This window comes from Dendrobates tinctorius, unplaced genomic scaffold (genome assembly GCF_039654945.1).
Source record: "Dendrobates tinctorius isolate UK_male_01 unplaced genomic scaffold, ASM3965494v1 ptg000395l, whole genome shotgun sequence".
Taxonomy (NCBI): Eukaryota; Metazoa; Chordata; class Amphibia; order Anura; family Dendrobatidae; genus Dendrobates; species Dendrobates tinctorius.
Window position 1 is genome coordinate 946,308 of NW_027362061.1, and position 17,170 is coordinate 963,477.

At 42.1% G+C, this 17,170-nt stretch overlaps 1 protein-coding gene across 1 annotated transcript in view; it reads left to right on the forward strand.

Annotated features, from left to right (window-relative positions):
* Positions 1–16,062: 16,062 nt before the first annotated feature.
* LOC141076212 (oocyte zinc finger protein XlCOF8.4-like) overlaps positions 16,063–17,170 on the forward strand; it is a 35,315-nt gene continuing 34,207 nt past the window's right edge. The window contains exon 1 of the mRNA XM_073563568.1: positions 16,063–16,092. Within this exon, the coding sequence (XP_073419669.1) occupies positions 16,063–16,092 (30 nt within the window). The remainder of the gene's footprint in view (positions 16,093–17,170) is intronic.

The window sequence follows — 17,170 nt, forward strand, 5'->3', positions numbered from 1 at the left end:
ACACACCATATATGCAGAAGCCCTAACATAACTAAATGACAGAAAACCAGAATAGTCGAAATCCCCATAAAGTGATTCCATTTTACAAATTAATTCACTGAGGGTTATAATCCTTAGGAGGAGTGAATATTTTGACTCCACAGCCACTTCCAGAAATTAACACGCAGTGGATGTTAGAGTGAAAATTACACATTTGCCATTTTATTACCCAGCACATAGTGCCCAGATTGTGCTCCAGGAGACACCGCAAATTAAGGGGGTTCTTCTCACTATAATATTGTTAAATACAGGGATCCTAAATGTAGTTTGCGCACACTGCAAGACTCCGAAGTGAGAGCGGATTTTGCTGGATTGATTTATAGAAACTCTGTTACTTTTCAACAGCCTTTGAGCCACTAATAGTGTGGGAACCTCTGTTTTTCCATTGACAGATGATGGACCTGAGTGGGGACTTGTTTTTTGTGAGATGAGAATTGGTATTATTTTCGCCTACATAACATTGATTGGTTTCTTTTTATTTGATATTTGGGAGGCAGAATGAACAAACAGTTGAACACCACACACTACTGGTTCATCCAACAAGGTTTTCTATTAGACTGTGAACTGTCATTGTCTTGGGAAATAATTAAAGTTTTTTACATAGCTTGCCATTTTTATGGACAGTTTAAGTAGAAATGTTCAAAATTATAAAACTCAGGGATATTTTATTGATTTTTTTTATCTTAGCAGATAACTGTACCAGGAGATCAGAGGGACAGCTGACATCTTCAATTTTTAAATCTGATGATCTTGAGATCCTACAAGATACAACTGAAGTGATTGCTATTACTCCAGATATATCATCATCCATTCACAGCAAAGATCTGTCATCTGATCCTATGAAACAGGTCCCATCTTCTGATTCATTACCGACTACTAAGGAAAATCAAAGTCACAAAAGAGGCAATAAAAAACAAACTGCTCCTAAAGCAAAGAAGTCATTTTCATGTTCAGAATGTGGGAAATGTTTTAATCATAACTCAAAATTGGTTAGGCACCAGAGGACTCACACAGAGGAGAAGCCCTTTTCCTGTTCAGAGTGTGAGAAATATTTTACTCAGATATCGGACCTTGTTGCTCACCAGAGAATTCACACAGGAGAGAAGCCTTTTTCATGTTCAGAATGTGGGAAATGTTTTGCACATAAATCACTGCTTGTTATTCACCAGAGAATTCACACAGGGGAAAAGCCTTTTTCATGTTCAGAATGTGGGAAATGTTTTGCACATAAATCACTGCTTGTTATTCACCAGAGAACTCACACGGGGGAGAAGCCTTTTTCATGTTCAGAATGTGGGAAATATTTTAATTGTAACTCAAAATTGTTTAGGCACCAGAGGACTCACACAGGAGAGAAGCCTTTTTCCTGCTCAGAATGTGAGAAATGGTTTAAACAGAAATCAGACCTTGTTATTCACCAGAGAACTCACACAGGGGAGAAGCCTTTTTCATGTTCAGAATGTGAGAAATGGTTTAATCATAACTCAAACTTGGTTAGGCACCAGAGGACTCACACAGGGGAGAAGCCTTTTTCCTGTTCAGAATGTGGGAAATGTTTTAAACAGAAATCAGACCTTGTTATTCACCAGAGAATTCACACAGGGGAGCTTTTTTTATGTTCAGAATGTGGGAAATGTTTTAATCTTAACTCACATTTGATAGGGCACCAGAGAATTCACACAGGGGAGAAGCCTTTTTCATGTTCAGAATGTGGGAAATGTTTTAGGCATAACTCAAATTTGGTTAGGCACAAGAGAACCCACACAGAGGAGAGGCATTTTTCATGTTCAGAATGTGGGAAATGTTTTAACCAGAAAGAGAATCTTGTTAAACATCAGAGCAGTCACACAGAGGAGAAGCCTTTTTCATTTTCTTAATGTGGGAAATATTTTACTTGGAAATCAACTGTTAATAAACATCAGAGATGTCACATAGAGAAGAAGCCTTTTTTTGTTTAGATTGTTGGAATCGTTTTAACCAAAATTGGATCTTCTTAAAGGGGTTATCTCTTGTCATTCCTCTTTGCTGACAAAAGGATAAAACTAAACTTTATTACTTCCAAATGTAAATTGTTAAAAATGCATTTTCTTGTATATTATTCAGGACTTGTTACCAGATGTGACTCTATAAAATATGACAATATCTTATAAAAAAAAATGTAGTGGTTTATTTGGATTCTTCCATCAAAGAAAAGATTATTACAGAAAAACATAAAAATAGATGCATGATTATAAAGAGAGATTGTCCATTTGTTCATAGATCCTTCTTTCCTAGAACTCTGAAAAAAGGCATCTGTCTTGTAGTACGCAGCTTCTATGGATGGTGATTAGATTACATACCAGCTGTCCATTCAATGTCGTGTCCGAGCAGAGATGACTCCTCGAGTCTGTGTCTCATGGTGGGGAAGGAGAGAGAGCGAGCACCCTCTAGAGTAAACCCAACATATATATCCGTCTGTTAGAGCACGTGGTCTATATATATATATGGAGTTGACATTTACTATGAGCTAATCTTACATATGTAGTGGAGTTGACATTTCTTTTCACTAAAGAACAGGCTAAATTACAGCACTAAACCCAGGGACATGGTATACTTATTATTATAACAAGGTTCAGATTTCACATGCTGTGGTTTGTCATGTCAAGCCATGCAATAAAGGCACACACAGAACACATTTAAAATGCAGTTAGTTATTTTCTTTTAAGTGTTAAATATATGAAATCATGCAATTATTGCAACTTCCTGTGTAAATAAAGGCATAAATCCTTTTAAGAGAATTTTTCCCGATTAAGTCCTGCTTTGAAATGAAAATTCTAAGGAAAAATAAAAGAGAAGGTTAATATCATATTCATAATTCTAAATATTATTGCTGGAGTAAATTTTAATTTTCACTAAAAAAATACAGATCTACAATCTCTACTTCTACAAACACTCTATATATACTGTATGAATATGTATATCTACAAAGCTATAGAACTACAGAATTATACTCTATATAATAATTACATATAACTGACTAATACATTGTATAACACTTTTACACAACATATAATTACTTTTTTAGCCAATTCCTAAACCCAATCTTATTTCTCTGCAAAAAATATCCTGAAAAGTTCTTGCGATTTTGAAGCTGATGGATTGTCTGAGCAGAGTGTTCAGTTTACAGACCATGATGTCACTCACCACCTGCTTCTGTCTGTCAAATTCCGCCATCTTTTTTACAGAAAGAAGAAGATCAGAACTTTGAATTTTTCTTAACTCAAACTGTGAAGATTTTTCGGTGGTCTGCATCATTCCATAAGGCTTAAAGCAAACGTGATTTTCTTCGTTCTTCATAGATTTGATTACAGGGATAGTTTGATACAGGCTTCTGATAAGATTTTACTCTGCCTGTCTTTACAAAATTAGCATGATTTATTTCCCGTTCACGATTCTCGTGTTTTCTGGCAAAATCAAGGGATTGCGCACATTCAAATAAAGAATCTATTTGTGACGCAATAACACGAGATGCAGGATTTAGAAACCCAAATTTATTTACAAAACTCTTTATCATGGACTGTGTTTTGACATTTTCAATGAGCATTCTGTACAAGCGATCAAATATGGACATAAATGTATAAGTGCATTCCTTCCGACCAATCCTTAATTTTTGAAGAATATCAATATCTGGATAATTTTCATTTGATGCACAAAAGAATCAGAATTTTTAATCTGTCTTTATCATTTAAGTTCACATGTTTATCACCAGATATCTTTAAAGATAACCGCCTGGAAAAGGTTACAGGGATCCACATTTTAAACAACTGATTCTTTCCTCATTAGTCAAATCAAATTTGTCAACACAGCTTTCAAAAACCCCAGAGTTTCTACAAACATGGATTTTGTTTTCATATGCAGGAATGATTTTGCATAATTTTAACAAATTTTTCCTAACTTTATTTTGGAGTTGGGCCTGTGAGTCGTCTATTTTTAGTGGTCCATCTTTCCTTGTACGGCATCTATGTCAGTTCTGAAGTCTCCTCCTACTTCTCCATCTTATTCCACGTCTGCAAGGTCACCTTGAATGGCTGCTACCTCTTGTAACTGCTTCTCCACGTTACAGTGAATCTCGGAAACATCACTATTTTCCTTTACACAACAATAATTTTTGGATTTCTCTGATACAAGTTTGTGAAATACATCAATCATTTGTAAAATATTTTTCAATTTCTCTCTTTCTCTATTAAAGGACAACAGCTTAGAATCTAACTTTAGAGTTTCCATTTCACATTCTGCATATAAGCTGAGCCATAATACATCCAAATTAGACTCGTCTACAGACATAAATTTCAGTTTACTCTGCTTAGAAAACGAAGTAATGACATCCATATTTCTTACCTTGAAATATCTCAGCTTGTAGTTCCTTTGATGACAACGCTGGGCTCTTGTCTTCACACGTCTATCTTCAGCACGTCTGGCACTTGTAGTACTTCTCAATCCATCTGGCAATTCTTAGTCCTCACTTCTAGGTTCTGTCTGATTCTTGTGACTTGTACATAGTAGTGGAGTTCCTGATAACTTGCACATCTGACGTTAGCAAAGATCTTTAAAATTCCCCCTCGGGCAAGTTGAGGGAAATCCGCCAAAAAAAAAAGGACAAAAATTCAGATATGGCTGGCTCTCCAATGTTAAAAATACATATTCTTGTATATTATTCAGTACTTGTTACCAGATGTGATACTCTAAAATATGACAATGTTCTTATAAAAAATGTAGTGGTTTATTTGGATTCTTCCATCAAAAAAGATTATTACAGAAAAACATAAAATGAGGTGAAATGATTTTAAAGTGATTGTCCATTTGTTCATAGCTAAGCTTGTATCCTTCTTTCCCTGGAACTCTGAATGGTAAATGGCGTCTGTCTCTGTTAAGAGCTTCTCTCGATGTCACACATGGTGATTCAGTTACATACCAGCTGTTCATTCAATGTAGTGTCCAAACAGTGATGTCCCTTCAGATGGTAGTGAAGGAGAGCACCCCCCTAGAGTAAGTCCCAACATATATATCCGTCTGTTAGAGCACGTGGTCTATATATATATGGAGTTGACGTTTACCATGAGCTAAACTTACATATGTAGTGGAGTTGACATTTACCATGAGCTAAACTTACAGAAATAGCATATAGTGTCACCAAAAGCAATGCATTCAGTACAGAACTGAGTGTAATAAAAAATTAACAACCGATTAATATTTAACAGCAGGTCACAGGAAATGGGCCAACCAATATTCAGGAAGCTTAGACATGCTAATTAGCTCAAAAAGCGCTCCAGACATTCAGGAAGTATGCCTCCATGGAGCATCATGGCACCCTACTACCTCAATGTGGAGATGCTAATTGTGTTAATGCAGGAGTGGCCGGAAATCTGGGACCAACGTGATGCCCATTATGCCAACCAGGCAAGAAAGTAGGCGTCATGGAGGCGCATATGTCACCAGATGTTCCACGATTTTGGTGATCGGCCACGTGAGGAGCAGCAGCAAATGAGTAAGTACAACCAAAACAAGTGTTTCAAATTACCTCACATCAAAACAGCCATTTGGAATAAGGCCCCCCTCTTTCCTGTGCTTGGCCTTTTAGCCTCTTGAGGTGTGTAGATTTTTATTTGATCCATTGTTTTACCCTGACATAATTGGTCCCTGTCCACAAGCTCCTCATCCTCCTAGGCAAACAATTTATGAGTAGTTACTTGACCCCTGAGCTATTGTGACCTTGTGTATCTGGCCTGGATGCCCCAATTATATATGCCACCCTGGGTATAAAGCTTACCCTCAAAGGCCACATGACTATGCAACTTTTAGCAAATTTTATCTTGCAAATATGTGAAATTTAAATTATTTCCTGTCACATTGAAGTTGAAGATTTGATGAGACGCTGGCACAGCATCCGCGACCAGTACAGGCGGGAACGTCAGCAGCGGGCCAGGAGTGGTGATACGGGCCCCCCACAAAGCTCAAATATGTGTATTATGATCGCCTCTCCTTCCTCGCTCCAATTCTGGATCTGAGACCGTAAGTAGATACCTCACACCACATTACACAGATACTTTACAGGGCCAAAACTAATGTTTTGAATTTTGGCTATGTTATATTTCATAACAGAACTCAATCAAACCTTAAGGAAAAGGAAACTGGCTCAGATACAGAGCCCATCATCAATTCTGTGGCTGTAGGGGAAGATGTGGCTGACCCATCTTCTCCCCCTCCAAGAATCATGGGTCAAGTTTCTTCATCTGATAACCCAGCGCCTGCCCTTGCATGTGGACCTGCACCACAAACCCCACCACCAGGACCACATCCACAAGCAGGACCATCTGCTGCAGTACCATCTGCCATACAGGATGAGCAGGGCAACATCAGCAGCAGCCCAACTGCCCAGCTACAGGACCCCCCACAGCCTGCTGGACCATCCTGGCGAGGAAGAAGAAGGCGCCAGATCCCTGCCCAAGATACCTGTACCAATGTTGACACAGGGGTACTGAACTATCTTTCTCAAGTTAATAATGATTATGGGGAGTAGGCGTACTCACGCAGCCTGGCCCGGTATCTTAGGCCCCTTCCCCGTGAGGTGAGGCTACGTATTCGAGGATGTTTTCAGATCCTGCTTGACGCAAGCACACACCCAAATACCCCATATGAGTTATTTGAATATCTGGAGAGGTGGCAGCTTTCCTTAAGGAATCTGATGCGCCTTAGACCCCCCACACATGTTTGCTCAATCAGGCTCTGAGGATCCTCCAACATGTGGGCCAACACCTCAACCCCTTCCTCTCCCTACCCAACCTTGACCACAGCAGCCACATATGTCTGCCTCGAGCCAACCTCACCAATAGTTCCCACCCAGTGTTGGAGGCTGGTCCCAACCTGGTTGGGGACAACATGGCTATTTTGGTGGGTATGAGCCACGGGCCTATCATCCCCAACAAGAGGCCTCTCTCCAGTTTCAGTCAGCCCATTACCCACTACAATCACAGTAGGCAGTACACTACCCACATCATGGGCAACAGTATGCCCCCACACAAGGCGATGGGCAAGTTGGGCAAAATAGCCAGCAGCAAACACAGGCTGGTCTTCCACCTTCTCCCCCGACCTACCACCATTTGTAATGTTGGAATATTGTTTTTGCATAATGTTGTGTTTTTGTTTTATTGGGTTCAGCAAATGTCTTGGTTGTAACTTTGCAAATCAGCAAAAAGGCCACTTTGGGCCATTGCCACATTTACCATATGGCAATAATATGGGTTGAAAAAACCAAAAAGACAAAAGTAAAAATTTGTCTACACAATTTTATGTCTGTGTCTCAATTTTGAAAAAATTTCATAACATACGCTTAGGCTAGTTTCACACTTGCTTTTTTTTGCAGCTCGTTTTTCCCGCAAAAAAACGCATTAAAAAAACGCATACAAATGCATACAAACGCTGCGTTTTTTTCAAGCATTTTAATGCGCATGCAGGAAAAAAAAGCAGCGTTTTTGCGCGTTTGTATGCGTTTTTTGTGCGTTTGCGTTTTTTTACAGATTTTGGAAAAACCCCACAAAAAAGAAAAAACAACCATTCAACAACACACAAGACCAATGGGACTTCATTGTGGGTGTGGTATGTTAATATATATAGACCCTGTCTACAGTATTCTTCACATTTGCTTGATTCTTCTCGTGACCATGGATCTGCGCTGGAAGAGTTTTCACTTCAACTTGGATTTGGACATCGCGATGGCTCAGGCGTATGCAGTTGCTTGCCATGAACAAAGGAAGAGAGAGAGGCAGCGAAGACGGCGGCGTATGTGGATACATCCGATTGTTGAACTCCGGGAGAGCCGTGGGGCATACCACACCCTCTACAGCGAGCTACGTGCAAACCCGGAGAAATTTACTGATTATATCCGGATGTCCCACGAAAGTTTCATGGATTTGCTTGCTCGTGTCCAACAATCCATCCGGAGACAGGACACACAGCTCCGTCGTGCGATTCCTCCTGAGGAACGGCTACTGGTGACATTACGGTATGTTTTAAAAACAAAGGGGTGTGGTCTGATGTTTTTTTTTGTAAATTTAGTATTCAAAACCTTGGGTAATTAGTTTTCGTGAATGTACTAATATTTTTTTTTATAGTTTTTAAAAATAATATACATAAATATTAATTTTACTTCTTTGTCTGTTCACAGATTCCTGGCGACTGGAGAAACCCTATCCTCACTACACTTCCAGTACCGTATTGGAATCTCTACCTTGTCTGGAATTGTTGCTGACACCTGCCGGGCTCTCTGGAATGTTCTTTGCCCAGAATTTATGCCCCTGCCCACCGCTGAAAAGTGGATGGAAATTGCTGACAAATTCTGGACAGTATGCAATTTTCCCAACTGTTTGGGAGCTGTTGATGGGAAACACATACGGATCATCAAACCCCAAAGAACGGGATCTGAGTACTATAATTACAAAAAGTACTTTTCAATAGTACTCATTGCAATTGCGGATGCCGGATGTATGTTTGTAGCAGTGGACATTGGAGCATTTGGCCGTGGTAATGACTCGCAGGCTTTTAAAAACTCAGACATGGGCCGGAGGTTGTATGGCAACCAATTTAATTTCCCTATGCCACGGCCTCTTCCTCACACCGAAGCTCCGCCACTGCCCTTTGTAATGGTTGGCGATGAGGCTTTTCAAATGTGCGGAAACTTACTGAAACCCTACTCCAGCCGGGACTTGGACCACACCAAAAAAATTTTTAATTACAGGCTGACCAGGGCCAGAAGAACTGTCGAGTGTGCTTTTGGGATTCTTGTTTCCAGATGGCGAATTCTGGGCACGGCCATTAATCTTAAACTTGAAACAGTCGATGAGGTGGTGAAGGCCTGTGTGGTTCTACATAACTTTGTGATGGCTAAAGAGCACCCGACCTTTGAACTGGACGATGATGCTCCTAACCCATTGCCTGAATTCACTCAGCACACTCTCAGGTCATCCGTTGAAGTTGGCCAAATGAGGGACAAATTTGCGGCCTACTTTATTTCTGATGTAGGACGGGTGCACTGGCAAGATGAAATGGTGTAATGTTGTTGTTTATGGTAATAAAAATCCTTATTTGATACCATTACTGAGTGCACTATATTTTTTAAACTCCAATTAATTAAAAAACTTCCCATGTATAACTGAATTTTGTTATGTTCACACACCTGGGCAGGTAAATACACATACGAGTTAAAATGCAGCATTGCTAGTCTGCGTGAAATATATTGGAATGAGCAAAGCTGCAGGCCATGAATCAGGAAACCATTTTTTTTCAAGAGAAAATTGTGCAACTAGTTTAAAACAAAGTATGTGATTTTCTCAAAACACAACCCTCAAAACCCAACCCCAATGAAAGTCCATGGGGAATACAAGTCAGCATTGAGTGGATGAATGTAATCTGCTCATGTAATCTGCTCCATTACAAGTTATTACACTAGGCCTTGGAATGACTATACTAGGCCGTGGTATTTCAAATATGAGTATAGTAGGCCTTGGGGCTAGTAGTATAGTAATATGTGAAATACCACGGCCTAGTATAGTCATACCAAGGCCTACTGTAATAACTCGAATTTTACCAACTAGCATCTTGTTTCACAAAAAACAAACTGGTGAAACTAGAAAGAAACTTATTTTTTAGAAAAGTTTCAACAGTTTTTTTTTCATGAAACCAGATTCTATTTGGTAAAACTAGAGTTATTACACTAGGCCTTGGAATGACTATACTAGGCCGTGGTATTTCAAATATGAGTATAGTAGGCCTTGGGGCTAGTAGTATAGTAATATGTGAAATACCACGGCCTAGTATAGTCATACCAAGGCCTACTGTAATAACTCGATTTTTAACAACTAGCATCTTGTTTCACAAAAAACAAACTGGTGAAACTAGAAAGAAACTTATTTTTTAGAAAAGTTTCAACAGTTTGTTTTTCATGAAACCAGATTCTATTTGGTAAAACTAGAGTTATTACACTAGGCCTTGGAATGACTATACTAGGCCGTGGTATTTCACATATGACTATACTAGACCTTGGGTTGGTTTTTAACATGTATTTACCCATCAGTGTGTGTGAGCGGCGCAAACAACATTAATGAAACTTATTAATGGTGAACCACAAATGTAAATTTATTTTTTATCACAAAAAAAAAAATAAAAATTATTTTTTACGGCGTTTGGGGGCAGATGGTTTCAATTTGGGGGTGTGCAGGGAATATGTAACACTTGCAGTTGAAGACGGTGTTTGAGGGGAAGGGGCAACAAAACTTGTGGGGGAAGGTAGTCCAGTTAAGGGAATTAAACTTGGAACACTTGTAGGAGAGGAAATCTGTTCAGGTACATTAGTTGTAATGGCATGTCGCCGTAGGCTTGTGTGCCTTTGGCCCAATGCCCGCCTTGATTGATTTCGCCTTGAAGTAGGGGCAAATATGGAATGTAGGTCCCCCGTCTGCTGGTATGGCTGCTGCTGCTGAGGTCGCGGCTGCTGCTGCAGAGGTGGCGGCTGCTGCTGAGGTGGCGGCTGCTGCTGAGGTGGCGGCTGCTGCTGAGGTGGCTGCTGCTGCTGAGGTGGTTGCTGCTGCTGCTGAGGTGGCGGCTGCTGCTGAGGTGGCGGCTGCTGCTGAGGTGGCGGCTGCTGCTGAGGTGGCTGCTGCTGCTGAGGTGGCTGCTGCTGCTGAGGTGGCTGCTGCTGCTCTTCGTTGTCAGTGCTCGTCCTTGCAGGAGGACTGGTGGCGGCAGTGATGGCCCAGGTTTGCAGAGTGGTGGTGGCAGGGCTACTACATGTTGTTGTAGCGGCAGGGCTGTTCCATGTTTGCCTAGTGGTGGCTGAGCTCCACGCATGCATGGGATTGGCGGTGGTGCTCCAGACAGGAGCAGCGCTTGCCATGGTGGTGTCGGTGAAGTGACCAGCTGCACTCAGACTTGTGGTGGTGTAACGGTGGGTGTCCTGGCTTTGAATAGAGGTGTCCGTGCAGTGGTATGCAGCACAAGTCGGTAGTGATGTGAAGCGAGTCAATGGTGGCACAGGTGGAAAGGACACCACTGACTGCTGACCGTACCGATTATGCTGCATAGCCTGCAAGAAAGCATTGTTGCAGGCCTGCAGCACATTCAGCTGTTGATCAGGACTAAGGTGTTCCGCCATGCCCTTTTCAATCTTACTAAAAAAATGGTGTGCTGGTCTGTTGAGGTCGGCCTCCAGACGGTCAAGGCGCTGTTCTACAGAATTGAAGCGGTGTTCAAAGTGGTTAAAACCACGTTCCATGAGTGCAAAACCGCTTTCAACTCTGTCGGACAGTGACTTGAGGCTGGAATTAAATGTCTCGCTCAAATGCATAAACTCGGGCAAGACATTCCTGTCCAAGGCCCTCTGCCGCTGGCGGGTAGTGCCCGCATAACCAGTGGCAGAGACCTGGGACAGGGGAACACCTGATGGCCCAGCTTCCTGGTCACCAGCTGTGTGTGTGGTTGACCTGCAAGGTGCTTCCTGGCTGTCGGATGGCTGGGACGGGTCAGAGGACGTCCGAGGAAGGACCGCTCCAGGGCCAGGTTGCAGGGTGCTGCTCCAGGTGCTGTGGAAGAAAGGAAAATCATTACTACCATGCCTTTACAAGAAGCATCAGCTGTGGATTAGAAAAACACAGATTAATAAAAATAAAAACCCAAAATGTATAATACGATCTTGTGGCAAGGACCGGTCTTAGGAACTGCAATGCGTGATAGTGACGGTATCTAGTTCTGGTCCTTGACGCAGATCCACTGCGAACCTGGCCCTCAGCACGAACATCACTGTTGAAGCGGTCCTTGATCGAACGCCAACGTGTTCGGACTTTGTCCACTGTTGATAAAAAAAAAAACAGTGCCGTCAAGGACAACAGTCACTGCGGCACAATGTAGCAATACAATACTCAAAGCAGTCACTGTAGACCCCGATGACACTGTTGGGTTTCCTGCTAGAATACGCCTAGCACGAAACCCAACAGTGCCGTCAAGGACAACAGTCACTGCGGCACAATGTAGCAATACAATACTCAAAGCAGTCACTGTAGACCCCGATGACACTGTTGGGTTTCCTGCTAGAATACGCCTAGCACGAAACCCAACAGTGCCGTCAAGGACAACAGTCACTGCGGCACAATGTAGCAATACAATACTCAAAGCAGTCACTGTAGACCCCGATGACACTGTTGGGTTTCCTGCTAGAATACGCCTAGCACGAAACCTAACAGTGCCGTCAAGGACAACCGTCACTGCGGCACAATGTAGCAATACAATACTCAAAGCAGTCACTGTAGACCCCGATGACACTGTTGGGTTTCCTGCTAGAATACGCCTAGCACGAAACCCAACAGTGCCGTCAAGGACAACAGTCACTGCGGCACAATGTAGCAATACAATACTCAAAGCAGTCACTGTAGACCCCGATGACACTGTTGGGTTTCCTGCTAGAATACGCCTAGCACGAAACCCAACAGTGCCGTCAAGGACAACAGTCACTGCGGCACAATGTAGCAATACAATACTCAAAGCAGTCACTGTAGACCCCGATGACACTGTTGGGTTTCCTGCTAGAATACGCCTAGCACGAAACCCAACAGTGCCGTCAAGGACAACAGTCACTGCGGCACAATACAGAGCAGGGAAATACTCACTAAACGCCTTTTTGGAGGATGCTGTGGCGCTGTCCCAGCCATCCATCAACGCTGCGGCCACCTCATTCCATAGCCGCCGGGTCACCACATTGTCCTTGTACAGCCGGTCACGGCTGTCCCACAACGGCGAACGCTCCTGGACCAGGCTGATGAGCTGCTCATTATCCAGGTAGACGTCTTCATCCCGTTGTGGAACCTAGACAAAACACATTCATTAGAATAATCAAATTTAAATTGAATAAAAAGTTACAAAAAAAGAAACAAAAAAAAGAGTAAAAATAGAAGATAAAAAATAAAGAACATTACAAATCATTTGATACTTACATTCCGTATCACCACCGGGACTTGGCTTCGCTGCTCCTGCTCTTCGCCCTCACTAGTGCCGTCCGCAGATGATGATGACGATGTCTTAAGAAAGTTGAAAAAAACGTAAGAGATTTGGAGAAGCAGCAGATATACTTACCAGATGCACGAAAATAATCACCTCACGGTCTGCTTGCGCCAATTCCTGCCGCGATGGGGAATACTCCGATTCTGAAGACATACAACATGTAAAAATAATAAAAATCATTAGTACATACATAATTTAAAAGGACAGGCATATAATGTAATATACTCACATTCTTCGCTGATATAATGGGTTCTTGGTTGACTGTCTGCTCTTCAATCTGTCAGTGTAGTAGTGGCAGAGTTTTGGCAGGCACCTCCTTTATATAGACTTTTTTTTTTTGACTTTAGAAGATTCTAACTAGGATAAAAAGTGGACACCACCCAAAAAACGCAGCGCTAAAAAATCGCATACCTGCGCATGCCAGTGCGCACGTATGCGCATCCATAGGCTATAATGGCCATTTTTAGCGCAAAACGTGCGCATACGTGCGCATGCGCTTTTTTCCAGGGCCAAAAAATGCAACATGCAGCGTCTGGAAAATACCAACGCACACCCCAAAAAAACGCAGCGCATGAAAATCGCATACATGCGCTTACAAGCGCGCATGTATGCGCACCCATGTTAAATATAGGGGAAAAATCGCATGCGCATGTATGCGTTTTTTTCCAGCGCTAAAAAACGCAAATGTGAAACCAGCCTTACCAAGGCAATTACACAGTGAGCGAACCATAAGGGTTTGAAATATATATATTTACACAGACAAAAAGCACAAAATTATAACATAGACACAGCATGCTCTTGCCAAGAAGTTTCCCCCTCAGGTGACATAAAATAATTTGTGAAAATATCTCGCACTTTGAGAGCAGAGAGCGGTCTACGTTGAGGGTTGACATGTGGTCTTGCCCTACGCACAATGTCCGACCCACGCACAACACCAGCAGAGGAGGAACAATCATGTATCCTGGTGAAGTTATGAAGAACGACACAGGCTTTTATAGCTTCATTAACATTTTGTTCACTCAGCTGAATGGCAGACTGGAGGACCCACCCTTTGGCACAAAGAATGCCAAAGGACATAAGGGACTGATTCTTGAGTTGAGCCTGGTAGCTGGCGTGGTGGGGGTAGATCTAACTGGTTAGTGCGTAACCGCCGACCCATAATGGAAGTATTGAAGACTCTTGAGTCTCCCGTCCTTCCATAGGCCCCGTTGTCGACAATTATAAACTTGTATTGAGGGTCGGCCAGAGCCAACAATACAACAGAAAAGTATTGTTTATAATTGAAGAATTGGGAGCCAGAGTTCGGCTGCTTACACACCCGGATATGTTTCCCATCAAGGGCCCCAATACAATTAGGAAACTGGCATTCCTCCTCAAAGTCCCTTGAGATCCTCAACCAGTCTTCCATCCTGGGCTCGGGCATGACGACTTGATGTAGTCTTTACCAGATTTCACTACATGTTGGCCTGACTATGCCAGAAATGGTAGATCTTCCAATGAGAAACTCATGGTGGAGGGCGGCATAAGACAGGCCAGTGGACAGGAAGCTGAAGAACAGCAGAAATGTGACATTTAGAACCAAAAAATGAGAAAAACAGCAGCTACATACATAACCAAAATGTTGGGGTTTCATATCTACTAACACACATATTTTTTCAAGGATAATGACTACGTGATATTCAGTACATATTACACATAACATTCTGGTGTGTAAGTTTAAATATATCTGGACTAAGATGAGGCCAAAACAAACCAAACAAATCCGAAAAGACACATACTTTGGCCAACACCTCATGAACATAGAGAAGGTGGTTGTATAGTACATACCGTAATGTGAGTAGAAGTCGCTCCTCTGCAGTCTAGCTTTGCGCATCCTTGTGTTCTGAAAGGTTATCCCAGGGCGCACTGTCTCCAAGAGTAGATCAAATGTTGCAAGGCTCATGCGACAGTATTGGTAGAATTTAGCTGGATGCTCCCACAGAGAAGAATAGAGGCGGTGAAAATGACCTCTTGTGAGTCGTTGCCTCAAAAGTGGATGGACCCACATGCGTCTCCTCCTCCGCGGATCCACTATCACTGGGTATGGCTATCCAAAGCAGCGTGACAAAAGCCAGTTGAAGAGAACCTGCTCAGTTGTGTTGAAACTCAGACTGTCATGTTGGCCATACAACACCAACACACCTAGACAAGGCAAGGTCAAAAATGGACAGAATGGAGGCAGCCACCTGTTACAGAGGCAATAAATAGGGTGTAGGCTAATGATTTCAATAGTTTGCAGGCCTCAAAACCGTTACATGTCCATTTTGCAAGCCTGTGAGAAAATCTCCGCATACGGATGCCATACGGATTACATACGGATGCAGACATGCGCAAAATACGCGACCACACCTTGAGTACGGATGACATACGGAGCACTATTTAGGGGTCATTCATCCGTATTACGCATGTAAACTACGGACCGTATTTTGCGTCGGTTAGTGTGACCCCGGCCTATGGGTCAAAATAGTGTATAAGCCGACCTAACTCCTGTTCAGGGAGATCTCTTATATCTTGAGAATCTCCAGCACGGACCGCATCATGCCTCAAGACCACATGTAAGAACCAATGAATGCTTGTTTTCTCTTCTTTTAATCTATTACTTATTTCTGTGTGCTATGAACTTACTTTTCTTCATTTTTGTAATCACTTTTTGAATGAACATTAACAAGATTTGCTTTATCCACACAATTCAGTATTGTTTCCCTTTCTATCCTCACCGTGCTCTTACTTAAAAAGTAGGAAAGTGTTCTTTTTTCTACACATAGTTGTGTCAATATAACTGTAATGACCCGCAGAACACAGCGATCAGATTATTTACAGGAATCGGTAAATTACGGGAAAAACAAAATGGCGTAATTGATATTTTTCTCTATAAAACCCATAAAATAATGTGATAAAGCTGTGATGCGGACGGAGGACGTGTTCACACGTAGCGTAAATGCTGCGTTCTTTCTTCTGTAAATGTCTGACCCAGATGACGCATTGACAATCCTCCCTGATTATAGCGCGTTTGCTGCGTTTCTTCTTTTTTGCATTTTCCCCCATATTTGATGCTTTTTTGGCAGATATGAATCCGCGTTTAACACTTTTTTAATAGTACAGAAAAGCTTTGATTCTGCGCTTATAAATGTGACGGCGGTTTTCTCTTCATACATTTTTTTTCTTAATACGTTTTTTTCAGAAGAAGCCTATAAAGGGAAAACGCATCAAAACCCAGAGGTCCGCAGGGTCTTCAGACCACAGAGAGCGCAGATTTCATGAGAACTGCGGCGCTATCAGACTCCAACACTCAGTATCTTCCATGATGTAACAGTCAGGATTCCTCTAGATTCTCGTCTCTCCGCCTGGTTACAGCTGTTCTTCCTTTCTCCCCTTTTTCTTTCCTCGCCTTTCCCATTCCTTCTCTTCCCCTCCCGCCTCTTAAATGTTTTATATATAAGGTATTACATGTGTCCCGTAACCCCTTTCCCGGCCTATCCGGTGCAGACCAATCTTTTTCATTTCCTTTTGATCCCTTTCCCTTTTCCCCATGTTCCTTAACCCATTCATGACCATACTAGTACGGCGCAGGTAACTTCTCTCCCTTTGATGTCGGCTCCGGCGGTGAGCCTGCATCTTTCCCAGCACACGTCAGCTCAAGTGAGGTATTCTGCTACATACAGGTGATCTGATCATCGCAGAGCCGATCGAGTTATGGCAGCTTCTAGTCTCCCATGGAAACTAATGAAGCAGGCCAAAAGTAAAAAAAATGTTTTTAAAAATATAAAAAAATAAAAAATATAAAAGTTCAAATCACCCCCCTTTCACCCCATTCAAAATAAAATAGAAAAATCAAACATACACAAATTTGGTATCGCCGCGTTCAGAATCGCCCGATCTATCAATAAAACAAGGAACAACCCGATCACTACACGGTGTAGTGAGAAAAAGAGTCAAAATGCCAGAATTAAGGTGTTTTGATCGCCGCAACATTGAATTAAAATGCCATAACGGATGATCAAAAGATCGTATC